Genomic DNA, 26,034 nt, shown 5'->3' on the forward strand with positions numbered 1-26,034 from the left:
GTTTCATTGGTCGACGGTCGAGTGATCGTTCGATTTTCTAACCATGTGTTCCTGCTATTGGTTTCTGTAATAAATTTTGCAAATGAGTCATTATTTTTTTTTCCTCCTTATTACCCTATTACTTACCTGACTCCCAGCACTCTCCTTCTTTCGTGAAGCTCCAATCTGTAGGAGGAGCCTATGCATCATCGCATACAGTGCAGAGCTATTGACTGTATTATACATGGTGAGGGCAAGCCTCACTTTTTGTCCCTCTCCTGGAACAAAATAGTCAGGTTAAACCATTCACAGGAAGCTTAGTATTCTATAAACGAATACAAGGCTTCCTCTGATTGGCTGAGGTGGAGCGGTAGGCAGATGACGCCATGATCTCTGACACAGCCAATCAGAGGAAGTTTTGTATTCACTCATAAAATACTAAGCTTTCCGTGAAGGGTTGGGCAATGTTCAGCCCAATTTATTTTTAATTAAGATTTTTTCCAGGAGTGAGGTGGGAAGCTGAGCCCAAGGCCCATTTCACACTGCGGCGCAACTTTGCGGCGCAACTTCAGGGAATACCTGTGTAATCTTGAGGTCTATGGACTTCAAGTCGCATCAAAGTCGGACCAAAGTAGTACAGGGACTACTTTTAAGTTGGTGTGACTTGAAGTCACACAGATATGAATGGTTATTATTAGGAATCATGGAGTACCACTTGTCATGTGACGCTGATGTCCAAAGTCGCAGCAAAAGTCGCACAAGTGTGAAAGGAGGCTAAAGACACTGTTTAAAGGGACATTAAACGTCAAGTTAGGCCAGCCATACACAGTTCAAATCTCAGCCAGTTCAGCAGGAACCGGATTTGAACCGTTAATGGGCAGGCTGAATGCACCAAGTTGATTGATCGGTCAATTTGGGTACAACCAGCCTGCCGAATTCTCTTGCGATTATCACTAGTGGCTGCTATTGCTGCCAGCAATAATCACTGTCTTCTCCCAGCGGGGACGGCTCCCCCCACTGGGAGAAGACAATGGCCCGGCAGGAGGGATTCCTGCATTAGCACTGCCTGTGTTGATGGGGGAACCTAGTGCATTTATTTTCTCCAACCAATGGTTGCAGGAAAGAAATTTGCTCTGTGTATGGCCTTGGGTTTTTGTAAACCCATGAACAAAATTTGACAGCATTGCAGCTTACCAGTCCTTTGATGTGGTGGCTGCAATAGTTTTCTTTTTTTAAATGTTTTTTCTTCCTTTATTGTTACCTGGTAATCCTGCTGAACAGATAAATGAAAACCCTTTCACTGGGGTTTATAACAGACCAAAAGGGAGCAAAAAACTAATTTTGAGGTGCATCGCTGCAAGGGGATTTTTAATTAATTTTTTTTTTTGCTGTGCTCGGAATTGGGCTTTAGAGAGCAGAAAAATATAAAATAAGCTTTTACAACCAGCACCATATTGGACCCAAGAAAAAGTGTCAAACTAAAGTATTTACTTTTTCTGAGTTTAAAAAAACTGTACAGTATTGTGTATGCAGATCAAATATAAGTTATACAAATTTTAGGAGGTAAAAAAATGAACAATATGCAACATATTTTTTTAGGGGGTGAAAACTGAGCAATATGCAATAGTAAAAATATTTTTTTTAAAAGGTGAAAACTGAGCAATATGCAATAGTAAAAATATTTTTTTTAAAAAGGTGAAAACTGAGCAATATGCAATAGTGAAAATATTTTTTTTAAAAGGTGAAAACTGAGCAAAATGCAATAGTAAAAATATTTTTTTAAAAGGTGAAAACTGAGCAATATGCAATAGTAAAAAAAATTTAAAAAGGTGAAAACTGAGCAATATGCAATAGTAAGAATATTGTTTAACTCCTAGGATATTTTAGTGAGGGTTTTTGCTGCCACAGGCATGTACATTGTATTTAATTTATTTTTAGGTTTGGGAAGCCAATCCGTGAATAGCGGAATATATTTTTATGAATGATGTTATTTTTGTGTGATACAAGTGAAAGTGATCCCCCCAGACGTGGATTTTCAGGAGCACGTCTGCGGTCCTTTGGTGCACTATTAATACATCCTTCTGCTCCAGAAGAGGAGAGGTCTGGGAGGAACCAGCTGACTGGCAGACAGAGAGAGGAGGATGCCGGGCAACAGGTGGTCCTGAGACATGCTGGCTGAGGCTCGGCTCACAGCAAGCATGTCACACACCGATGTGCAGGGGTCTGCTCGATCATGCCTCCTGCATACTCCACTGATCGTCAACATGTGCCCATAGCAACGACCAGCCATGGCTGTCAGACATGAGCTCGGCAAAACAATCAGGAGAATAGCTCGTCTCTTTTTCTGGTTCCCCAAATCGCTGAGAATCGCCAGGGGTCGGAAATTAAAGCTTCTCTGGAGAGCTTCAGGTAAGGTCACCTGATCTTTTTTTTTTTTTTTTATTCATCATTTTTATTGAGCTGAAATGTGTATATAGCATATTTTCCATCCAATATAGCATGTTGGAGGAGGTAATGTTTTTTTTTGTGCCTGTGCAGCGCTGTAGGCAGTGAAAGGGTTAGACTGTCTGTAGTGCGATGTGGGCCTGCAGCACAGTGCATTGCAGAGACATGCACACAATGGAGCCAGGAGATTTCTGCACCCAGCTGTATATCTGCTAGGGGATGGAATGGATTCATTTCAGTCTATCACCAGTGCTGCCGATCACGATCATGTCTGCAGCACGCTATGCAGCACTCCAATCATGAAAGGTAACTGCTTGCCTCATTGCATGCAAAGAAAAAAAGAAAAATGACGCTATTTCTACAGATTTTCATTGACCCATTTTAGCATTTCTTTTTATAGGACAGCATGTTTTATTTAAGATGCTGCATTTTATATTTTACTGGGGGCTTAGAGTCTAAGCTCTAGGATAAAATATACATTACACTGCAGCAGGACCATTAAAGCAATGACATCTAATACAGTGGAAGCTTCATGTGTTGTCTTATAAGGACAGCAGTGGTGCTTGGAATGAAGCGTTCTGATAAAAGGCTGGTGAAAGTGTAGACCTATGTAAAATGACATGTATGTATGTCTGATTCTACAATCTATTGTAAAGCATCATGCACAATATTTTCTTCCTTCTTTATTAATTTTTCCTTCCTTTTGCATTAATCCTTATGCTGGCTATACACTATACGAAAAATCGTCCAAATCCCATTTTCGAAAAACAGACATTCAGCCGTGAGAGCAAACGATAGTGCCACCATGTAGTGACCGATAAATCGTTCAGTGGACATAAATGAATCCATTTTAAAAATAATTTTTATATATATATATATATATATATATATATATATATATATATATATATATATATATATATATATACCTACCTAGTGCAAACAGTTCAGACGGGAAACACATTAACCTTTCAAATTATCGTTTGTTCGGCAGAAAATTTCCAAACTTGTTTTTTCAGCTCAAAAACGTCCCAACGATTATAGATTTTGTGCCCATTAACTGGCCGAAAAACGAACAAACTGGCCAAATGACCGAATTTTGGCCGTTTTTTTTCATATAGTGTATGGCCAGCATTACGATCACCTGCCTAATGTTTTGTATTAACATTCATATTTTACAATGTTCAAATCTTTATGCAATTGTAGAAAGTAAATGGGAAAACTGAGTTTTTATGTAACTGTACAGTGGATCATTGAAATACACCTTTATAGGTAAACCTATAGCCCGGCCTAAGGTGTTCTTATTTATTGATATTGGAATATGATGTAAACGGTAACCTTTATCTTGAGCTTACCTGTTAGCCTGTATCCCTCTAGATTGTAAGCTCATTTGGGCAGGATTTACTCTTTCTTCGTTTTTACAGAATATGCTTGTTATCTAGCTATATGTACTTGTTAGAATAAAGTAAAACCTTGGTTTGAGAGCGTTTTGCAAGACGAGCAACATTTTTTAATAAATTTTGACTTGATATACAAGTAGCGTCATGTCACAACTGAGTATAAAAGAGAAGAGAGGCGCCTCTAAGTGTAGCAATATGTTGCTAAATGTTGTACCTTAATTAAATGTAACCATATTGCTACACTGAGTATAAAAGAGAAGAGAGGCGCCTCTAAGTGTAGCAATATGTTGCTAAATGTTGTACCTTCATTAAATGTAACCATATTGCTACACTTAGAGGCGCCTCTCTTCTCTTTTATACTCAGCGTAGCAATATGGTTACATTTAATTAAGGTACAACATTTAGCAACATATTGCTACACTTAGAGCGCCTCTATTCTCTTTTATACTCTGTAGCTCCTGCTGGATTTTTGCTTCTAATCCCTTTGTGGAGGCTTCCATGTGAGGATTTACATTTTATAGTCACACAACCCATCACATTGCTATAATCTTTTTATATGGACTATAGACCGAAGGACTTACCGTATATACTTGCGTATAAGCTGACCCGAATATAAGCCGAGGCACCTAATTTTACCATAAAAAACTGGGAAATCTTATTGACTTGAGTATAAGCCTAGGGTGAGAAATGCGCAGCTACTGTAAGTGGAAAAGAGGGTCAGCAATGCCCATTTGTAGCCTCACTATGCACATTTGCATGCCTCACTGTGCCAATTTGCAGCCATAGGTCCCCTGAACTTAAAACTCGGTAATTAAGGGTTCCTAGATGCCCCCTAGCTGCAGCCACAATGAAATTGCTGCAGATGGACACAGTTGACCAAATTTGAGGCACTGTATCTCGGGGTCAATTGGTGCTAGGAACCCTATATTTGGTGTGCAAACCCAGTGGAACTGGCACTACAATATATCCAAAGCTAGGGTTCCTAGCACCAAGTGGCCCCAAGATACGGGGCCCCAAATGTGGTTCGGAAAATTGCAAGCAATTTTCTGCAGCAGAGAATGACATTTTAGGAACCCCAGCTTTGGATATGTTGTAGTGCCAGTTCCACTGGGTTTGCACACCATATTTGGGGTTCCTAGCACCAAGTGGCCCCGAGATACGGGGCCCCAAAGTCTTTTCGGAAAATGTCATTCTCTGCTGCAGAAAAGTACTTTGACTCAGGTATAAGCCGAGGGGGGCATTTTCAGCACAAAAAAATGTGCTGAAAAACTCAGCTTATACTCCAGTATATATGGTATGTATAAATGGTTGTGGAACGAATCATTTGAGTTTCTATTATTTCTTATGGGGAAATTAGCTTTGATATACAAGTACTTTGGATTACAAGCATGTTTCTGGAATGAATTATGCTCGCAATGCAAGGTTTTACTGTATTGGTCCTGGTTTGTTGTTTTTTCCAATTTATAGCCAATGTACTGCACCACAGAAGATGGTGCTTTTAATACCAAACATTTTTTTAAACTTACCATGTCCACCTAAAATTAATGTTTAAGGTTCAGGCAGATGGAAGTAGATTTAATTTCCCAAATGGCTTTGTATGTCTCTGGATTTCTGAGTTGAGATCTCCTCTAGAATTTCCCCTCTGTTTCTTCACTGAGGCCATTACAAAGCCATGGGGGTTATTTACTAAAGCCTGAGAGTGCAAAATCAGGCTCACTTCTGCATAGAAACCAATCCGCTTCCAGGTTTTAGTGCCAAAGCCCAATTGAACAAAGCTGATTGGCTACCATGCACAGCTGCACCAGATTCTGAGTGCACCAGTTTTAGTAAATCTACCCCCCATGTGTCAGTATCTTAATACTTCTGCTGTATTCTATGTAATGTAAAATAAATGAATGGTTGGAGAACTCTGGTGAGAGTGAGAATGCATTGTAGTTCATACATAGTTCAGAGATCTTGTTGTTGGGGCCACTATGATATATGAGGATAATTTTCCTCTTCGAAATACGTTCCACCAAATATTGGACTGTCATTTTTTTTTTTTTTTTTCTTTTCTCAATTTTTATTTCAGATTTTTCAAAGAAAGAATGTACAAATAATGAATTTCATTAAATAGTACAGCAAGGATATTACATCAGACTGTCATTCTTTTAATAGAATTGCCATGTAAATGTAAATAGCATTTTCTTATCTGATCATTTAAAATGCTGAAAGGGAATGTTTATGTAAATTGCCAACTTGCATATTCCAATGTTGAAAGCGAATGTTTCTGTTGCTTGCCAGCTTATATTTTGAAATGTTGAAAGAGAATGTTAAAGCAGTATTTAACCAAAAAGCAAATGTTATTTATATTGCAGCTAATTACTAATTCTTAGATCTTATATCTGCATCGTTTTTTTTTTTTTTTTAATTTTTTTATAGGCTTTCTTTCTTTTTATTTTCACCTGGTGATCTGACCAGAAAGTCGTTTTTGTTTTTTCCAAAGAACAAGCTCTCTTGCAGAGGTAGCAGTTACACAATTGCAGGCATGAGACAAACTATTTAACACTGGCAGGGGTGCTTAGAATGATCAGATTTTATTTATGTAAACTATTTATCCCCAAAGAAAAAAAACATTTGCTGTAACTGCTTATAAGTGTGAGTTGGAGTTTGGCTTCAATTTTGTTAGTGTATTTTAATCTGCTAGTACAGGGGTCCTCAAACTACGGCCTGAGGGCCGGATGCGGCCCGCCAGGCTGATTTACCCAGCCTGTGGACTGCCCCGTCCATGAGATCGCAGCACTCCCCCTTCCCCTCTTCTACCTTAATCACACAAGAAGAGAAATATGACAGGTCCAGACAAAGGGTGGGACTTATGGAGTTAAGAAGCGGGTGATTGCTGGGACCGCCCCGCTGCCGAGTAACCAATCATTGACCTGCTTTTCACTTGAAAAGTCCTGCCCTTTGTCCGGACCGGTCATGCTTTGCATCTTGTGTGATTAAGGTAGCAGAGGGGAGGTGGAGTGCTGCAATCTCATGGGGCAGTGTAATACCGCTGGAGGGCTCTGTGATGGGGGGGATCTATGATGGGGGGCTTTGTAAATGGGGGGAGTCTGTGAAGTTGTATCTGTAATGGGGGGCTTTATGATGGGGGGAGGGCTCTATGATGGAGAGGAGTCTGTGATGGGGGGGGGGGGGGGGCTCTGTGATGGAGAGGAGTCTGTAAAGGGGGGGGGGGTGTCTGTGATGAAGGTATTCTGTGAAATACTAAATAAGTTTGTTGATTTAAAATAGTTCTTTATTTTAAACATTGTATTTTTTTTTTGCACTACAAATAAGATGTGTTCATATTTTTTTCAAACTATAGTCTGGCCCCCCAACAGGGACTGTGAACTGGCCCCCTGTTTAAAAAGTTTGAGGAACCCTGTGCTAGTACCCCCCCACCCCCAACTGACTATGCTACTTTCCAAAGGTGCCCCTGTGCTCCTTCATCCAGAGTGGTGGCACTCCCAATACTAGGGGGTTGTTATCATTGTTGAAAACAAAGGGAAAAAAAAAAATAAAAAAAAAAAAAGAATGCAGACACCACATCTAAGGATTGGTATACTGTATATTACATTTTTGGTTTTCAGTTTAATACCGCTTTAAGATGTGAAAAGAGGGTAAAAATAGGTCAATAACAGAGGGTTTTCCAGCATGAACGGCCTGTTTAAGGTCATGCCACAGCATCTCAATCGGATTTAAGTCCAGACTTTGACTAAGCCACTCCAAAACCTTAATTTTTTTGTTTTTTTCGAGCCATTCAGAGGTGGACTTGCTGGTGTGTTTTCTGATCACTGTCCTGCATAACCCAAGTGCACTTGATCTTGAGGTCTGGAACTGATGGCCAGACATTCTCCTTCAGGATTTTATGGTAGAGCTCAGAATTCATGGTTCCCTCAATGACGGCAAGTCGTCCAGGTCCTGAAGCTGCAAAGCAGCCCCTGACCATCACACTACCACCCCCATGTGTGACTGTTGGTATGATTTTCTTTTTATAAAATGCTGTGTTAGTTTTACATCAGATGTAACAGGACGCACACCTTCCAAAAAAGTTCAACTTTTGTCCCATCAGTCTACAGAATATTTGCCCAAAAGTCTTGGGGATAATCAAGATTTTTTTGGTAAATGTGAGAGGAGCCTGTGTGTTCTTTTTGGTCAGCAGTGGCTTTGGCCTTGGAACTCTCCCATGGACGCCATTTTTGCCCAGTTTCTTTCTTATTGTTAAATCATGAACACTGATCTTACCTGAGGAACGTGAGACCTGCAGTTCTTTAAATGTTATTCTGGGTTCTTTTTTGACCGCCTGGATGAATTGTGCTCTTGGAGTAATCTTGGAGTCATTTTAGTTGGCCGGCCATTTCTGGGAAGGTTCACCACTATTCCAAGTTTTCTCCATTTGTGGATATCGGCTCTCACCGTGGTTCACTGGAGTCCCAAAGAAATGGCTTTGTAACCCTTTCCAGACTGATACATGTCAACCACTTTGTTTCTCATCTGTTCTTGAATTTCTTTAGATCATGGGATGATGTGTTGCTTTTTTAGATCTCTTAGCATGCTTCTCTTTGTCAGACAGCTTCTATTTAAGTGATTTCTTGATTCTACAGGTCTGGTAGTAATCAGACCTGGGTGTGGTAAGTGAAACTTAACTTGGCTTTCCAAAATATTTGATTAATTACAGTTTATCCATGATTTAGCAAAGGGGGGGGGGGGGGGGGGGGGGGGGCAATTACTTTTTCACATAGGGCCAGGCAGGTTTGGACAGCTTTTTTCCCCTAATAAATGAAATTATCATTTAAAAAACTGCATTTTGTATTTACTTATCTATGTGTAATATTATAATTTGTTTGATGATCTGAATCATTTAAGTGTGACAAATATGCAAAAAAAATAGAAAAATCAGGAAGGGGGCAAATACACAGAACTATGTGTGTGTGTGTGTGTGTGTGTGTGTGTATGTGTGTATGTGTGTATGTGTATATATATATATATATATATATATATATATATATATATATATATATATATATATATATATATATATATATATATATATATATATATATATATAAATAAATAAATAATATGTGATTCTACACTTCTGGGTTTTGGTTGTGAGCACACGCCGCTGGCGGCTCGCTGCCACTGTGATTTTACACAGCGGGAGCTGATCAGCGAGTCATCGTGGCCCCAAAACGTACCTTACCATTGTGAGCAATGAGCTTAATAAACATTTAGACATGATCATAAATATCCATGGTGTGCTGCTGATATGTTTTGACCTATGATGTTACCAGCCTCCAGCTGGTAGTTGCTACAGCTTTTGCTTACTCTATGCATTTTTCAGAAACATGTGCGATGGGTGTATTGCACGTAGTATATTTAAGGAGACCCACAAACCTCTTGCAACTGAAGGGTTTTTGCATGGAGAAATTAGTAAAATTGTCCTAGACTGGTAGGCAGTTACAAAATGCCAACAAGAATTAATTTCTGCTGATGGAGGCAATAACAGCTTTTGATGCCAAGAGTGTACTTTTTCCACAGTACACCATTACAGCTATTAATATTTTGTGCATAACTATTCACCCCCCTAAAGTCAATACTTTTGTAGAGCCACTTTTTGCAGCTATCACAGCTCCAAGTTGCTTTGGATAAGTCTCTATGAGCTTGCCACATCTTACCACTGGGATTTTTGCCCATTCCTCTTTGCAAAACTGCTCCAGCTCCTTCAAGTTGGATGGTTTGCGCTTGTGAATTTGTGAACAGCAATCTTTAAGTCTGACCACAGATTTTCTATTGGATTGAGGTCTGGGCTTTGACTAGGCCATTCCAACACACTTACATGTTTCCCCTTAAACCACTCAATTGTTGCTTTAGCAGTGTGTTTGGGGTCATTGTCCTGCTGGAAGGTGATCCTCCGTCCTAGCCTCAAATCAAACACAGAGTGGTACAGGTTTTGCTCAAGAATATCCCTGTATTTAGCACCATCCATCTTTCCCTCAACCCTGACCAGTTTCCCAGTCCCGACTGCTGAAAAACATCCCCACAGCATGATGCCACCACCATGTTTCACTGTGGGGATGGTGTTCTTTCGATGATGTGATGTGTTGGGTTTGCGCCAGACATAGCATTTTCTTTGATGGCCAAAAAGTTCAATTCTAGTCTCATCAGACCAGAGCACCTTCCTCCATAAATTTTGGCATCCCTCACATGCCTTTTCGCAAACGCAAAACGTGCCATTTTGTTTTTTGCTGAAAGTAATGGCTTTCTTCTGGCCACTCTGCCATAAAGCCCAACTCTATGGAGTGTACGGCTTATTGTCATCCTATGTACAAATACTCCAGTCTCTGCTGTGGAACTCTACATCTCCTCCAAGGTTACCTTAGGTCTCTGTGCTGCCTCTCTGATTAATGCCCTCCTTGCCTGGTCCGTGAGTTTTGGTGTGCGGCCGTCTCTTGGCAGGTTTGCTGTTGTGCCATGTTCTTTCCATTTGGTTATGATAGATTTGATGGTGCTCCTAGGGTTCATCAAAGATTTGGATATTTTTTGTATAACCTAACCTTGACTTGTACTGCTCAACAACATTGTCCTTTACTTGTTTGGAGAGTTCCTTGCGCTTCATGGCAGTGTTTGGTTAGTGGTGAATTATTATCAGTTGTTGCTAACTTGCTTTTATGTTTCCTAATTCCTTTTTTATATTTTTTATACCTTTTTATTTTTTAAAATGAAACCTTCTGTAGACATTGTATTATAATCATATTTTTCAGCAAAAAAGGCATAAGTGGATTTCGGGCATGGTTGAAAGTACAAACAGGTTTTCAGAATGGACTGTGGATTGTGCTTGGGTTGCTGTATTGTTGACTCACATAGGTCTTTACTGTGAATCACAGAATTTTAACCTTTTTAGATGTATTTTTCAGTTGCAATTATAAACTGCAAATCTGAGTAAATCCTTTTTTCTGTTGATCTGTTCAGTCTCAGCATGATTTTAAATGGATAAACACACGCTGCTAGGATTCTTGGAGGAATAGATGATAGGGAAGGGTTGGGGGTATCTGAAACTGGACCGTACACTGGGGTGGGGTGAATGCATGGATTGCTATGCCACTTGTTCTGCCACTGTAATGGGGCTCAAATTAAAACATCAAATATACAGTTTGCTCCTCAATTAAACTACAATATTTAGTAGGGCAATGAAAAAGCAGTAGATCGCAGTAATTAATTGGAAATCATCATGTAACTGTTCTGGAAATTTTATAGATGGGCAACTCCTATCCTCATATTGATTAGTGGATTAATAACAGACACACAAGATACAGCATCTTTCCAAAATAACTGCTCTGTTTTATTTGACACAATTGAAGGTTTTTATACACCTGATTACGTAGGTATAACATTAATATTTAAATTGTACTTTTATGGTAACAAGGGGCATAACATAGGCAGGCTAAGGCTGTGTACACCCTGGCGGACTTTTCGACCGGATTGGTCCAGCAGACTTTCCAGCGGACTTTCGACGGACTTTTGACGGACTTCCGATTTGACTTTTTAACGACCGGACTTGCCTACACACAATCACACCAAAGTCTGACGGATTTGTACGTGATGACGTACACCAGACTAAAATAAGGAAGTTGATAGCCAGTAGCCAATAGCTGCCCTAGCGTGGGTTTTTGTCCGTTGGACTAGCATACAGACGAGCGGATTTCTGGGTCTGGCGGAGTTACAACGTAAAGATTTGAAGCATGTTCCAAATCTAAATTTCCTCAGATTTGTGACTGGAAAAGTCCGTTGAAGGTCTGGTGAAGCCCACACATGATCGGATTGTCCGCCAGATTTGGTCTGTCGGACAAGTCTGGTCGGAAAGTCCGACCGTGTGTACGCTGCATAATTCTAATCAGGACTCAAAAGAATGCAAACATGTAATGAAAACATTATTAGTGCTGTGTGCACGAGTGCAATACATAGACAAACATACAAAAAAGAATACAAATTCCCCCCCTCTTTTGATCAATGTTTTGATTGCTAATCATACCTGTTATCACCTTTTTAACCTGTAACCTCCATATGCTTAGGTAAAGGTAGTTCCGGTCAAAGAGGCAAACTCCATTGTGGAGAATATAATAGTCGAAAGCGGCTATATTACAAAAATGACTTTTCATTGTGAAAAACAAATAATTGATAATAAATATTTACTGAGTAATTGGCTGTACACTCCTGTGGCCAGAATGTTATTGTGGACATACTGACTTATCAGCATAGTTAAACACAGATAATTCTACATAAAATGGAAGACCTATGACTTCAGAATGGCTGAACTACTTTTTAAATCGCATTAAAGGGGTTGTAAACCCTCAAGGTTTTACACCTTTTTACACCTTTATGCATTCAACGCATTTGAATATAAATGCATATTAATTAAATGCATTTAATAAATTTACATTAATAAATGTAATGCATTTAATATAAATGCAAACCAGTGCAGATTATCATTGTCCAACAGTGCCACATGTCCGGGACCACTAGTGCCAAATGTCAGGGACCACCATGTCAGGGACCACCCGTGCCGCATGTCAGGGACCACGAGTGCCGCTTGTCAGGGACCACCATGTCAGGGACCACCAGTACCGCATGTCAGGGACCACCATGTCAGAGACTACCAGTACCGCATGTCAGGGACCACCATGTCAGGGACCACCAGTGTAAAGCGGGATCATTATCAGAAATCACTTGTATGACACAGCGGGGATCTCAGTTAGACAGCTCCAGCTTGGCGGCTCTGGTTTTATTCTATAGTCTCCTCTCCACATTCCACACATGTCTGTCTCTTCCCGTAACCCCCATCCTGGCGGCGATCCCACTCTTGACTCCTTTTTTAGGATCCCCCTCAAAGACTACAGACATGACAAAAGACAAGAGATGGTCAGAGGCTGCAGACATGATATAGGAGGTGGACAAAGGCTGTTGACATACTACAGGAGGTGGACAGAGGCTGCGGCCAAGATAGTGTCCTCCTCACTCCCTCACAGTAGCCTCCTCCTCTGTCCACCATCATATTACGTCTCCACATCATCAGTGTGCTGTGTCCTCCTCCTGTGCCCCTTTCACCTCTCCACAGGTGAGGGCAGTCTCTGTCCCCTGTTTCACTCTCCTCCCCCTCCTCACCCCTGCTCGGCTCCTCTGCATATGGCGAGTGCACTGCACAAGCCGGCGGCCGCCGTGGTCTTGACCGTCTAATTCAAAAATGGCGCCGGGTGACGCCATTACGTTACTACCCATGTGCCGCACGGCCAAACGCGTACGAGCTTTCCCGGACCCGGCTGACTTCGGAACAGCGCATGCGCAGTTCCATGGTCGGCTCACGGCCATCTTTTTTACGCGCACCGATGCCCATAACGGACTTTAACTGGCAGCCCGAAAAAGGGGTTAAATTTACAGGCTTCCTGTAAATCTACGGGCGTTTGGCAACACTGGTCAGACTGTTGGCTGAGATTAGGAGAGGGATAGAAGCCAGCGGTCTTACAAACAGGCAGTCAGCAGGCAATAATGTTTTTTCAGCAAGTTCAGCAGCCTATTACAGAGGAACTACAGAGCTCAGAAGAATATGGATGGCAAAGTTGAAAAAGTTTCAACTACAGTTGATGAGGGTGCAGACAATGGTACACAGTTAATAGCAATATATATAACCACTTGCTCTGTCTTGTGAAACACACATGTACAGAGTGTACTAATCAATATGAGGATAGGTGTTGCCTATCTATAAAATTTCCAGAACAGTAATGAAAGTTGAAATCCTTGGTTTTCTGGAGTACTGCACAGATCTGACAAGATCATTTGTTTGTGTTTTTTTTTTTTTTTTTAATGTGTAATCACTGGTAACATTTTACTATTGGTTTAATTACTGGATGAAACACAAAACAGGCTTCTTGGCTGTAGTTGGGCTTCCTTTATAAGAACAATAATGCTGCGTACACATGAGCGGACTTTTCGTCGGACTAAACTCCGAAGGACTTTTCAACGGAGTTCTGACGAAACGGACTTGCCTACACACGATCCTACCAAAGTCTGATCGTTTCGAACGTGATGACGTATGACCGGACTAGAAAAGGAAGTTCAATAGCTAGTAGCCAATAGCTGCCCTTGCGTCGTTTTTGGTCCGTTGGACTAGCATACAGATGAACGTTTTTTTCGATGGGAATCAAGTCCGTCGGAAAGATTTGAAACATGTTCTATTTCTAAGGTCCGTCAGGTTTTTCGACAGAAAAGGTCCGATGAAGCCCACACACGATTGGAATGTCCGACGGATTCGTTCCGTCGGATCTTTTCTGCCGGAAAGTCCGCTCGTGTGTACGCGGCATTACAAATTCAAAGAAGCAACCAGGACTAAGATTGGATTGGTTATCATGCCATTCATGGAAAATTGATAAAATACAAAAGAAGAGCGCAAAGCCACCCTAGTGTAACTGGGCTTTAATATGGTAAAGTTAAAAACACTACAATGGTCAAACTCACATTGTGTGAAGATAGATACAACATAAGGTTTCCACTGTGGCCACATTCCTAAAACCACCTCAAGATTCTGTCAGGGGAAGGGGGAGGAAGTTGAACCTAGCTGCCCGGATCCTGGCAGCACATCCAAGGCTATCCACCACCACGCTCGACCTGCAGATCCTAATGCACATGCACCCAGTCCAGCCGGCGCTGCTCTTCGAGAACACACAAACCCATATGAGCAGGATACAGGGTGGAAGAGAGTGGGAAAGTCACACAGTTGCCATGCCAATGCGTTTTGGGGGTATGCTCTCCTTCCTCAGGTCAGGGAAAATTGATAGGTTATCTTAAAATCGAGGTCCAGTCAAATACTAACTATACTTAAACCTGCTCCCACCTCCATTCTAAGCCTATTCTAACTACCTTGTAAAGGAAAGATGTCTTTACTTACCTATTCTGAGAGCACTCTGGTCACATGTCAGTGATCAAGCCTGGTGGTTGTCACTGAAGCTCAATTATTGCAGCATACTGTATATTTCTCAGTGCTCCTACATTTGAACTGAGGGGGGGTGTCTGTGTGAAGGAAAATTAGGAGAGAGTACGTATCAGTTTGCTGGGGAATGCCCTTGTCAAGGGAACCTGTCACTCAGGCCTGAATTTGGGTTGCCACCTTTTCTTCAAGCCATACCTGAACACATTTGTAGTATACACTATAGGATTGTAAAAGACCTGGGGTGCCCCAAGGAGAGTAGAAATGAGGCTCACATAGTGCGGTGTGGTGAACAGTAGGCGTGGCCAAATCGTGTCAACATTGGGGGGGTGCTTAATGGGGCATGGTTAAATAAAACAAAAGCATTCTTGTACCCATAAAATATGCTTAGGTGTCGAAGAGGGCACTGACTATCGGTATTGCTGTGGACTGTGTTAGTAGAGCAGTGGACCTCCATCCAAAAATCTGAATCCAATCTGCTGAACCCAACCCTATCCAAACTGCACACAAAGCGGCACTGTGCATTCTACCACCATTTCAAGCACCTTTTAATTACAAAAAAAAATGCAGGTAAATCCCAGACAGGTGGCAGCCCTACCCTGGTTTCTCCCGGATTTGCTTGGACAGACACGCTTTTTACTCATTTGTCTTGTGACAGCCATGTGACATGGTAACATGCTGTTCTGGATGATTCCTCAGTCATGTCACAACAAGGGCTGTAATTGGTATGGATTGTGGTTCATGCTGGTTTTGAATACTAGCAGCACTGCTCCCTAGTGTTCAGCAACAGATATCTTCTCTGAATATAAGGAAGTGATGTGAGCACCGCTGACCCTTACTACCTCACAGAAGAAGTCCCATTGGACGAAACGTACATCAGGCTAGGCACGGAGTAGCGGTGACATCCAAACACTCCTGGAGGGTGCTGAACAAACAAATGTTTCCATTTTGAGCCTAATTTTATAGTTTTTGTTGTAAGTACAACGTTTAATAAACTCCTGTGTGCTTTTAAAAGAATGTTGCGCAATGAGCTTATCTTCCTTTTTCATATGATGAATGTGTGACCGGACTCTGAAGTTTCCTTGACTGATGATAACTGTGGGGTATACATCTGTGGAATCCAATTAAGCAGGCTGGGTAGTGAATGCGGTTGAGCCCATAGTGAGGGGTGAAATGCATGCAGGGAATCAGTTGTAGAATGCTTGTGACCCAGTCAGAAAAAAAAATGCTGTTAGTACATTCTGTTTTGGTTCCCTTCTGACACCCCTTTTTAGTTGTGGATACCATGATTTCTAATGTCAGCCTCCTTGTTATTACAGTATAGACTTGAGTAAGCACTAATTCAACAGGTATATTCTATGCCAGCCTTTCTCAACCTTTTCAACACAGAGGAACCCTTAAAATAACTTTCTGGTCTGAGGGAACCTCTGCTAAAAATGACTATATCTACAACGCATGATACATTAGTGTGATGGTCAGTGGGAAGAATGTTCCTCACACTTGAGGTCATTGAGAAGAATTACTTCCTTATAGATAGCTAAAAAGATCAATGGTATAAGTGGGAACATATCTGAGGGGCAGAAATTGCTCCTTGCTCAAGGAACCCCTAACAACCTCTTGAGGAACCCCAGGGTTCCATGGAACCCAGGTTGAGAAACCCTGTTCTATGCACTGGACAGTTCCTTTACTAAACAGATGCAGTATAGTTTGCATTTTATCACCACAAACCAAAAACTTTACTTAAAGTGGATGTAAACCCTCACATACACCCAGTGAAGTGAACAGCCTCAGATGATACACAGAGATGAAACAAATCTCCCTACATAAGTTTTACCTGCATATCTGCTGTCTTCAGCTTTATTATATATTCTTTAGAAAGTAAACATTATGTTAGAGATTTTCTCTTCCTGTTCAGCACTGGGAGTGGATTCTTGGCATACAGCCAAGACAGCTGATTGAAGGAAAGGCCCCCCCTCCACATAGGCAGAGACTTGCAGAGCTGTGCTGCGACAAGGCGAGCTCTCTGCTAATCTATTCATAGCAACCTTCCCCAACACAAAATTTCAGCCTGGTTTTATCACAGTTGATGGAGAACTTGTCAGAAGTTATCATGCTGATAACAGAAGAACTGAGCAGGAGAAAGCCACCAGACTTAGGGCTTTGGAGAGAGATAAGAAAACACTGCAGATATATCTGGCCAGCTCAAATTTCATAAATTGGGTTTACATCCACTTTAATTCTTTTAATTCATTCTAATATTCAACCCCCCCCCCCCCCCCCCAATCCATCCATCCATGTGTCCATGCTTTATTTTGCTGAGAAACCACTTTGAAAAACGCCCCTCTAGCATTTCTGGCTGCTGCCATTTTGAGTAAGGGCAGATGATTCATGTAGCAATTACTTCCTGGAATCTATCTGCCCTTAACTCAGACAAGCAGGAAGGAGGGTGTGCTTTGCTGAAAAAAACCCCACTTCCCCTCCTGAGGACTCCTGGGATGTATGACTTCATTTGTCTAGGCAAGTAATCATAGAAATAATTAAAAAATGTTCAAAGTAAGTAAATATGATATACCATCTGATCATTTACTAATGTTAGTAGCATAAGGAGAAAAAAAAAGTCAATATTGATTGATAGAGTGAAGTTCCACTATAATCTCATGTTTGTTGTGAGTTTCCACTGTTTTTCTCCATGGTTCAAAATGATTGTTCAAAGCCCTCCTTTAACATTTTGGGATTAGTGTCTACATTTTTATTATTACTACCTATGTTTGGTGGTTGTTCTGTGTAATTCTTTAAACCCATAACTATAGCTCCTTTTTATATAAGTTTAATTAAACCTGAATGAATTAGGTGTTAACCCCTTCCCTGCCAGTGCCATTAATACAGTGATCAGTGCATTTTTGTAGCACTGATCGCTGTATTGGTGTCACTGGTCACCAAAAAGTGTCACTTAGGGTCAGATTTGTCCACTGCAATGTCGCAGTCCCGCTAAAAATTGCTGATCCCCACCATTACTAGTAAAAACAATAAAAAAAATAAAGTTCCTAAATCTTTCCCCAATTTTGTAGATGCTATAACTTTAACCAATCAATATACGCTTATTGCGATTTTATTTATTTTTTACCAAAAATATGTAGCAGAATACATATTGGCCTAAACTGATGAATTATATATATATAATATTTTTTTTTTTTTTTTTTGCGTGTGTGCCCTCACAGCCGCCAACAGGGCACGCAGGGGCATTATGATTGATTGAAAATATATTTCCAGTCCAGTGATTACTAAAATTTATGCGTTGAGTGCGCGCTTTTTGACAGCAAGTGCAGGGAAGTGGCACACGGGAAAATGGAGGATGAGGCAGTTGCTTAACGTGAATCGGTTGATCTGTGTGAAATGTATGCATTCTGATGTGTTGTTGTTAAAAGGGATGGCTTTAGTACTACTTTAACTTGGGCAGGAACAGAGCCAATGGTATCAGATCACATTACTGATGTCCTTAAAGTGATATGAAACCCAGAAACAAAAATGTATTAAATTGCAGCTCAGCAGTTCTTTTAATCTGGTATATAGGGATACGTTTAGTCCGAACCTATTCTAAAATGCAGACATTTACCACTTTATCATACAGAAGAGGTGTGACATCTGCCATTGGTATGACTAGCATTAATGTCAACCCTTTTTTTTCTTTCATTTCTGGATGTTACTGCGTGTTCTGAGATGTTCTTAGATGGCCTTTGGTTCAATTTGAAGCATGTATATTCCACGGTTTTGTGTATAGAAGTATGACACTGAAAGGAGTTGTAGGGTACAATGGACTCTTACTAAAATAAAATGCACTTCATTTTAGAAGGACCGCCGAGGAGTAACCAGGGTGAATATAAATTATTGATTTTTAAAAATAATAACAAAAAAATTGAATTGTTTTTTTATTTAAATCGATTTTATTTTTTATTTTTATCAAATTTATTTTAATAAAGTATACCTATATTTAAAAATCCAATAAATATTTTTACAAAAAAAATCTGGCTGGCTGTAGCATCGCCCCAGGCAAAAGCCCACATTTTCTGTTCCTATTGGGGGAAGGTACATGCAGCTCTGTCCTGTGATGCTGGGGCTGTATACTCTGTCCTGTGATGCTGGGGCTGTATACTCTGTCCTGTGATGTTGGGGCTGTATACCCTGTTCTGTGATGCTGGTGGGGCTGTATACTCTGTCCTGTGATGCTGGTGGGGTTGTATACTCTTTTATATATAGTTGCATAGTAGGTAAGGTTGAAAAAAGACACAGGTCCATCAAGTCCAACCTATGTGTGTGATTCTATGTCAGTATTACCTTGTATATCCCTGTATGTTCTGGTCGTTCAGGTGCTTATCTAATAGTTTTTTGAAACTATTGATGCTCCCTGCTGAGACCACCACCTGTGGAAGGGAATTCCACATCCTTGCCGCTCTTACAGTAAAATAACCCTCTACGTAGTTTAAGGTTGTCCTGTGATGCTGGGACTGTATTTTCTGTCGTTTGATAGTGAGCTAAATACTCCTGACACTCTGCGTGGAAGCTAGTGGAATACAGGGGATGGAATGGGTGGATTCTATAAAGGGGGGGGGGGGCTTATGAGAAGTGGGAAAGGTCAAAAAGGAGGGGCGGGGTCAGGTTCCCCCCATCCTAAAACTTCCCCAGCCGCCACTAGCTGCAGGCCCCATCCATGTTTGCCCCCTCCTCCTTCCGGGGCCGTGGACTCTGGGTATGTGACTGGCCAGAGCCGCGTCGCGTCACTCCCATGCATGTGCGCAGGAGTCGCCAGTCACGGTACTGGCTCCTGAAGTAACAGCACGGACGGCCATTCCTCAGCGCATGCGCCGATGACCTCATCAACGCAGTATACAGTAAATATCTCCCAAACAGCACACGTTTAGGAGATAGTTACAGCGGTGGTCATCAACCCTGTCCTGTTAGTGGGCCCTGAGGACAGGGTTGATGACCACTGATTTACAGTACCTATAGGTAAGCCTTATTCTAGGCTTACCTATAGGAATAAACCTAGAATAGCCTTTTTGCTTATTCTAGGCTTACCTATAGGTACAAGTAATGCAGGGAGGTTTACAACCTCTTTAACCGCTTGCCGACCGGCTCACACTGATATACGTTGGCAGAAGGGCACGTACAGGCAGATTAACGTACCTGTACATTGCCCTTTAAGAAGCAGTTTGCGCGCACCCGCCACGACCTCCGTGATTGTGATCGCGGGTCCCGCAGACTCTAGGTCCGCGGGGATACCCGCGATCGTCTCACGGAGAGGAAGAACGGGGAAATGCTGATGTAAACAAGCATTTCCCCATTCTGCCTAGTGACAGGACACTGATCACCGTTCCCTGTAATCGGGAACGGTGATCAGTGTCGTGTCACACATAGCCCCCCCCACAGTTAGAATCACTCCCTAGGACACACTTAACCCCTAAAGCGCCACCTAGTGGTTAACCCCTTCACTGCCAGTCACATTTACACAGTAATCAATGCATTTTTAATTGCACTGATCGCTGTATAACTGTGAATGGTCCCAAAATAGCGCCAAAGGTGTCTGATCTGTCCGCCATAATGTCGCAGTCACAATAAAAATTGCTGATTGCCGCCATTACTAGTAAAAAAAATATATTAACCATTTCAGCCCCGGAAGGATTTACCCCCTTCCTGACCAGAGCACTTTTTGCGATTCGGCACTGCGTCGCTTTAACTGACAATTGCGCGGTCGTGCGACGTGGCTCCGAAACAAAATTGACGTCCTTTTTTTCCCACAAATAGAGCTTTCTTTTGGTGGTATTTGATCATCTCTGCGATTTTTTTTTTTTTATTTTTTGCGCCATAACCAAAATAAGAGCGACAATTTTGAAAAAAAACACATTATTTTTTACATTTTGCTATAATAATTATCCCCAAAAAATATATAAAAAAACATTTTTTTCCTCAGTTTAGGCCGATCCGTATTCTTCTTCTACATATTTTTGGTAAAAAAAAAATCGCAATAAGAGTGTCTTGATTTGTTTGCGCAAAAGTTATAGCGTTTACAAAATAGGGGATAGTTTTATGGCATTTTGATTAATAATTTTTTTTTTTACTAGTAATGGCGGCGATCAGCGATTTTTATTGTGACTGCGACGTTATGGCGGACATGTCAGACATTTTTGGGACCATTGTCATTTATACAGCAATCAGTGCTATAAAAATGCATTAATTCCTGTATAAATGACATTGGCAGTGAAGGGGTTAACCACTAGGGTGCGGTGAGGGGTTAAGTATGTCCTAGGGGAGTGATTATTAACTGTAGGGGGATGGGCTGTGTGTGTGATGTCACTGATCTCTGCTCCGATGACAGGGAGCAGAGATCGAGTGACACTTGTCACTAGGCAGAACGGGTTTACAACGGCATCTCCCCGTTCGTCCTCTCTGTGAGGCGATCGCGGGTATGCCCACGGCGATCGAGTCCGCGGGACCCGTGACCCGACTCACAGAGATCGCGGCAGGCACACGGCGGCAAATTCAAAGTAACGTACGGGTACGTTACTTTGCGCAGCCGTGCCATTCTGCCGACGTAAATGTACAGGAGCCGGTCGGGAACCGGTTAATAAAAATGCCATAAAACTATCCCCTATTTTGTAGACGCTATAACTTTTGCGCAAACCAATCAATAAACGCTTATTGCAATTTTTTTTTTTTTTTTTTTACCAAAAATATGTGGAAGACTACGTATCGGCCTAAACTGAGGGAAAAAAAATGTTTTTTATATATATTTTTGGGGGATATTTATTATAGCAAAAAGTAAAAAATAATGATTTTTTTTTTTTTTTTTTTTAAATTGACGCTATTTTTTTGTTTATAGTGCAAAAAATAAAAACAGCAGAGGTGATCAAATACCACTGAAAGAAAGCTCTATTTGTGGGGAAAAAAAGGACGTCCATTTTGTTTGGGAGCCACGTTGCACGACCACGACAATTGTCAGTTAAAGCGACGTAGTGCCGAATCGCAAAAAGTGCTCTGGTCTTTGGGCAGCCAAATGGTCCGGGGCTTAAGTGGTTAATGTAGGTTTTTTTCTACAATTCCAAAGTATCTGTGAAAAGCTAAACTATACATTTTTGGGTAAAATTACCTTTTTAATTGACACTTAATGATCTCCTTGTTCTTCAAAAATAATCCATATGCATCCACTACTTAACGGCCCTGTAATTTATTTATCATGAAATAATTTCTAACTGCCTTTTTTCTGCTTCCTTGTAACACCCACTGTGATCTCATGAATTTATCCTACTTCCCCTCGCTTCCATTTGTTTGGAATGAGCAGTGTGCATTAGTTGTGCTCTATGCACACTACAAATCCCATAGGCTCTATTCCATTTTGGAACAAGCAAGAGAGGGTGGCTACGGTCTACATGCAGGGGGACCAAGGATGGACCAACGTAGCCACCCTCTAACAGGAAGTTGGATCACTGCAGCAAAAAAAAAAAAAAAAAAAAAAAAAGGAATTTGGAGGAGGCTGAGAGCAATAGAAGATTTTGGTTTTCTTTTTCCTTGAGTTGGGTATTTTAAAACATAATCTCTCTTTACTATTCAACAGCATCTTAAGGATTTACACTTGTATAACTAGAGCTGGGCGATTTTCTCAAAAAAAAAAAAAAAAAACTCGAATCACGATTCGAATCAAGTTTTTTTTTTTTTTTGGACACCGCGCCGGTCCTAAGGAGCTGCAGGCAGGAGTTTTTAGGCGAGGCCGCAGCTTCGGCCTAGTCCGCGGCGTCCGGCCTTGCAGACTAGGCCGAAGCCACAGCCTCGCCTAAAAACTCCCGCCCGCAGCTCCTGACACCGCGCCGGTCCTGATGAAAAAAATAAATCGATTTTGCTGAAATTTTGAATCGATTTGACCTCTCAACTCGATTCAAGATTTAGATCGATTTTTTTTCCCCAGCCCTAAGAATAACAGACTCTTTGCAAGTTTAAAATCTAAAATCCAGCATCCAGATTCTTCAGCACTGTGTATAGGCCAGGAATATTTTTTTGTTTTCTCGCATTGTAGACTAGAATGATTCATACTGCCCAGCACCATCATCTATTTTACGTCATGTATTATTCTCCTATGTGACTCTCCCACACATTACAGTTATGTAACACAAAGCACAGCTTGAAATGCCACTACTAGCACACAACTGTATTTGAGTGTTTTACCTGTTTTCTTGTCAATCAATGTTTTTTATTATTGGGCTACCCAGTCCAGATTAGGCAGGAAGTTTAAATGTGCTTACCATCCCTGAACAATGTCTGGAAGACCGAAAATAATAAAAACTGTCATTACTAGACAGGTTTTTCCACATGGCTGTATAAAGCCCAATGATGAATTGGAGCGTCCGGCGTCAGATTTTGTTTAGTCACTGAGAACGATGAAATGGCTGCATTATGATTGTATAAACACAACTACAAAGAGGCAAGAATGACTTTGTTATTCTGCATTTAAATTGGTGGAAAGCTGAGGCTTTTCTTGGAAGTGGCAATGGAAAAAAAAGTCATTTTCTCTTGAATTAATCGCTCGACACAGAACCATATGATGTATGTGGATGTTATTGTGTGCCATTAACAGCTGACATTTAAAATGCTTCTGTTTATACCAGTTTAAAGGGATCGACCACTTCTGAACGCACGCGTTTGCATGTAACGTCTTGATTGTAATAACCTATTCCAGATGACTATTAATTATAGGTGTCGTATTTATTGTTCATCTACGCTTTGAACATTTCTGCTTGTGGTTCTTGATTTACCTAATTCTACTGCCTTGTACACACGGTTGGACTTTCCAACGGAATATGTGCGATCGGATTGTGTTGTCGGAAATTCCGATCGTGTGTGGGCTCCATTCGACTTTTTCCATCGGAATTTCCCACATACAAAGTTGGAGAGCAGGATATAACATTTTTCAACAACAAAATCCGATCGTTTACATTCTGATCGCGTGTACACAAATCCGACGCACAAAGTGCCACGCATGCTCAGAATAAATTAAGAGACGAAAGCTATTGCCTACTGCCCCGTTTATAGACCCGACGTACGTGTTTTACGCCACCGCATTCAGAACGATCAGCTTTTCCGACAACTTTGTGTGACCGTGTGCAAGACAAGTTTGGCCCAAAATCCGTCTGGAAAAAATCCGATGGATTTTGTTGTCGGAATGTTTGTTCAATGTCCAATCGTGTGTACAGGGCATAAGGGTAGTTTCCCTTCAAAGTTTTGTCAACATCAAGGCATTTATGTGACCTACTGTACAATGCGGCTATTCTGCATTTCGACACATCCACACCACTGCTCTACAGAAGAGCTATTCCCTATGACCAGGGATATGCAATTAGTGGACCTCCAGCTGTTGCAAAACTACAATTCCCATCATGCTTCTGCCTCTGGGTGTCATGCTTGTGGCTGCCAGAGTCTTACTATGTCTCATGGGACTTGTAGTTCTGCAACAGCTGGAGGTCCGCTAATTGCATATCCCTACCCTATACAGTTAAGTGTCACTAAACCCACAACAGTAAAATCAGTCTGTATATGCAGTAAGGCATGCTTGTTAAAGTCACTGTGGAAACTAAGGGGTTAATCCTCTGCATTGCGTAAAAGCTGTTTGATCCTGTCTTCTCTGATCCTCCCCTCCTTCCACTGCCCCCAATCGATCTGTGGATGTAACAGAGCCTTGGGGGCAAGCTGCACATGCTCAGTTAGGTCTGTATTGCTTGTGAGTTTGATAGGACAATCAGGGGAGAACGAAAACTCTTCCTACGGGCTTTAACCAGTGCTCTGCTGGACACTGAAAGAAGTCACAAGACTGCTGTAACTGCTGATGAGAAAAGTTATTTAGCAGTTTATATTTACTAAAACTATTGCATTTCTGTGTACTGTGGGAGACCAAATATAGTGAATGCAGGGTCCTAGGTTTAGTAACATTTTAACCAATAGCTGACCAGCCGCCGCAGTTATACTGTGGCAGGTTGGCACGGCTGCACAAATAGCTGTACGCCGCTCCTTTTAAGGCGTCACAGCAGGCATGCGCACGCCACCGTGTGCCCCGCGGGCGTGATGATCGCCGGACACCCGCGATCGCTCGTGACAGAGCGAGAACCGGGATCTGTGTGTGTAAAAACACAAATTCCGATTCTCTCAAGGGAGAGGAGACAGATTGTGTGTTCATACTAAACATGAACGCCGATCTCTCTCCTCCCCTAGTCAGTCCCATCCCCCCTACAGTTAGAACACACCTAGGAAACGCAGTTAAGCCCTTGATTGCCCCCTAGTTTAACCCCTTCCTTGCCAGTGACATTTATACAGTAATCAATGGCTATTTTTAGCTCTTAACGCTGTATAAATGTCAATGGTCCCAAAATAATGTCCAAAGTTTCCGATCTGTTCGCTGCAATGTCGCAGTCCTGATTAAGAACGCAGATCACGGCAAATTACTAGTAAAAAAAAATAAAAATGACATAAATCTATCCCCTATTTTGTAGACGCTATGACTTTTGCGCAAACCAATCAATATACACTTATTGCGATTTATTTATTTTTTTTACCAAAAATATGTGGAAAAATACATATCGGCCTAAACTGAGGAAAAAATTGTTTTTTTTTTTTTTTTTTTTAATTTGGGTTATCTATTATAGCAAAAACTACAAAATATTGTGTTTTTTCCAAAATTGTTGCTCTTTTTTTGTTTATAGCTCAAAAAATAAAAACCGCAGAGGTGATCAAATACCACCAAAAGAAAGCTCTATTTGTGGGGAAAAAAGGACCGACATTTTGTTTGGGTACAGCTTTGCATGATCGTGCAATTGTCGGTTAAAGCAACGCAGTACTGTTGCTTTAAATGGCCTGGTCAGGAAGATGGCAAATCCGTCCGGGGCTGAAGTGGTTACTAAACCCACAACAGTAAAATCAGTCTGTATATGCAGTAAAGCATGATTGTTATACTCACTGTGGTGAGGGGTTAATCCTTTGCATCGTGTATAAAGGCTGTTTGATTCTGTCTCTCTGATCCTCCTCTTCTTCCACTGTCTCAAAAAAATAACCTCTCAGTTTGTTGTGTACTGCTAGAGTTTTTTTTTTTGTGTTTTTTTCTTGGGAGGGTACATGTGATCAGCACTGTCCAGACAGAGGGTCAAGGGAGAATCAAAACTCCTACAAGGTTTACTAGGA

General features: G+C 41.3%; 1 protein-coding gene across 3 annotated transcripts in view; it reads left to right on the forward strand.

Annotated features, from left to right (window-relative positions):
* RASSF3 (Ras association domain family member 3) overlaps window positions 1-26,034 on the forward strand; it is a 242,160-nt gene that overhangs the window by 50,346 nt on the left and 165,780 nt on the right. Inside the window, exon 1 of one of the 3 annotated variants that reach the window (XM_073620116.1) lies at window positions 2,052-2,388. The exons of 1 other annotated variant lie outside the window; for it this stretch is intronic. In XM_073620116.1, the coding sequence (XP_073476217.1) occupies window positions 2,268-2,388 (121 nt within the window). In that variant the 5' untranslated portion in view covers window positions 2,052-2,267. Of the gene's footprint in view, window positions 1-2,051; window positions 2,389-2,594; window positions 2,731-26,034 lie in introns of those variants that run through there. One more of the 3 variants, XM_073620117.1, reaches the window with a different exon arrangement.

This window comes from Aquarana catesbeiana, linkage group LG03, assembly GCF_042186555.1.
Source record: "Aquarana catesbeiana isolate 2022-GZ linkage group LG03, ASM4218655v1, whole genome shotgun sequence".
Classification (NCBI taxonomy): domain Eukaryota; kingdom Metazoa; phylum Chordata; class Amphibia; order Anura; family Ranidae; genus Aquarana; species Aquarana catesbeiana.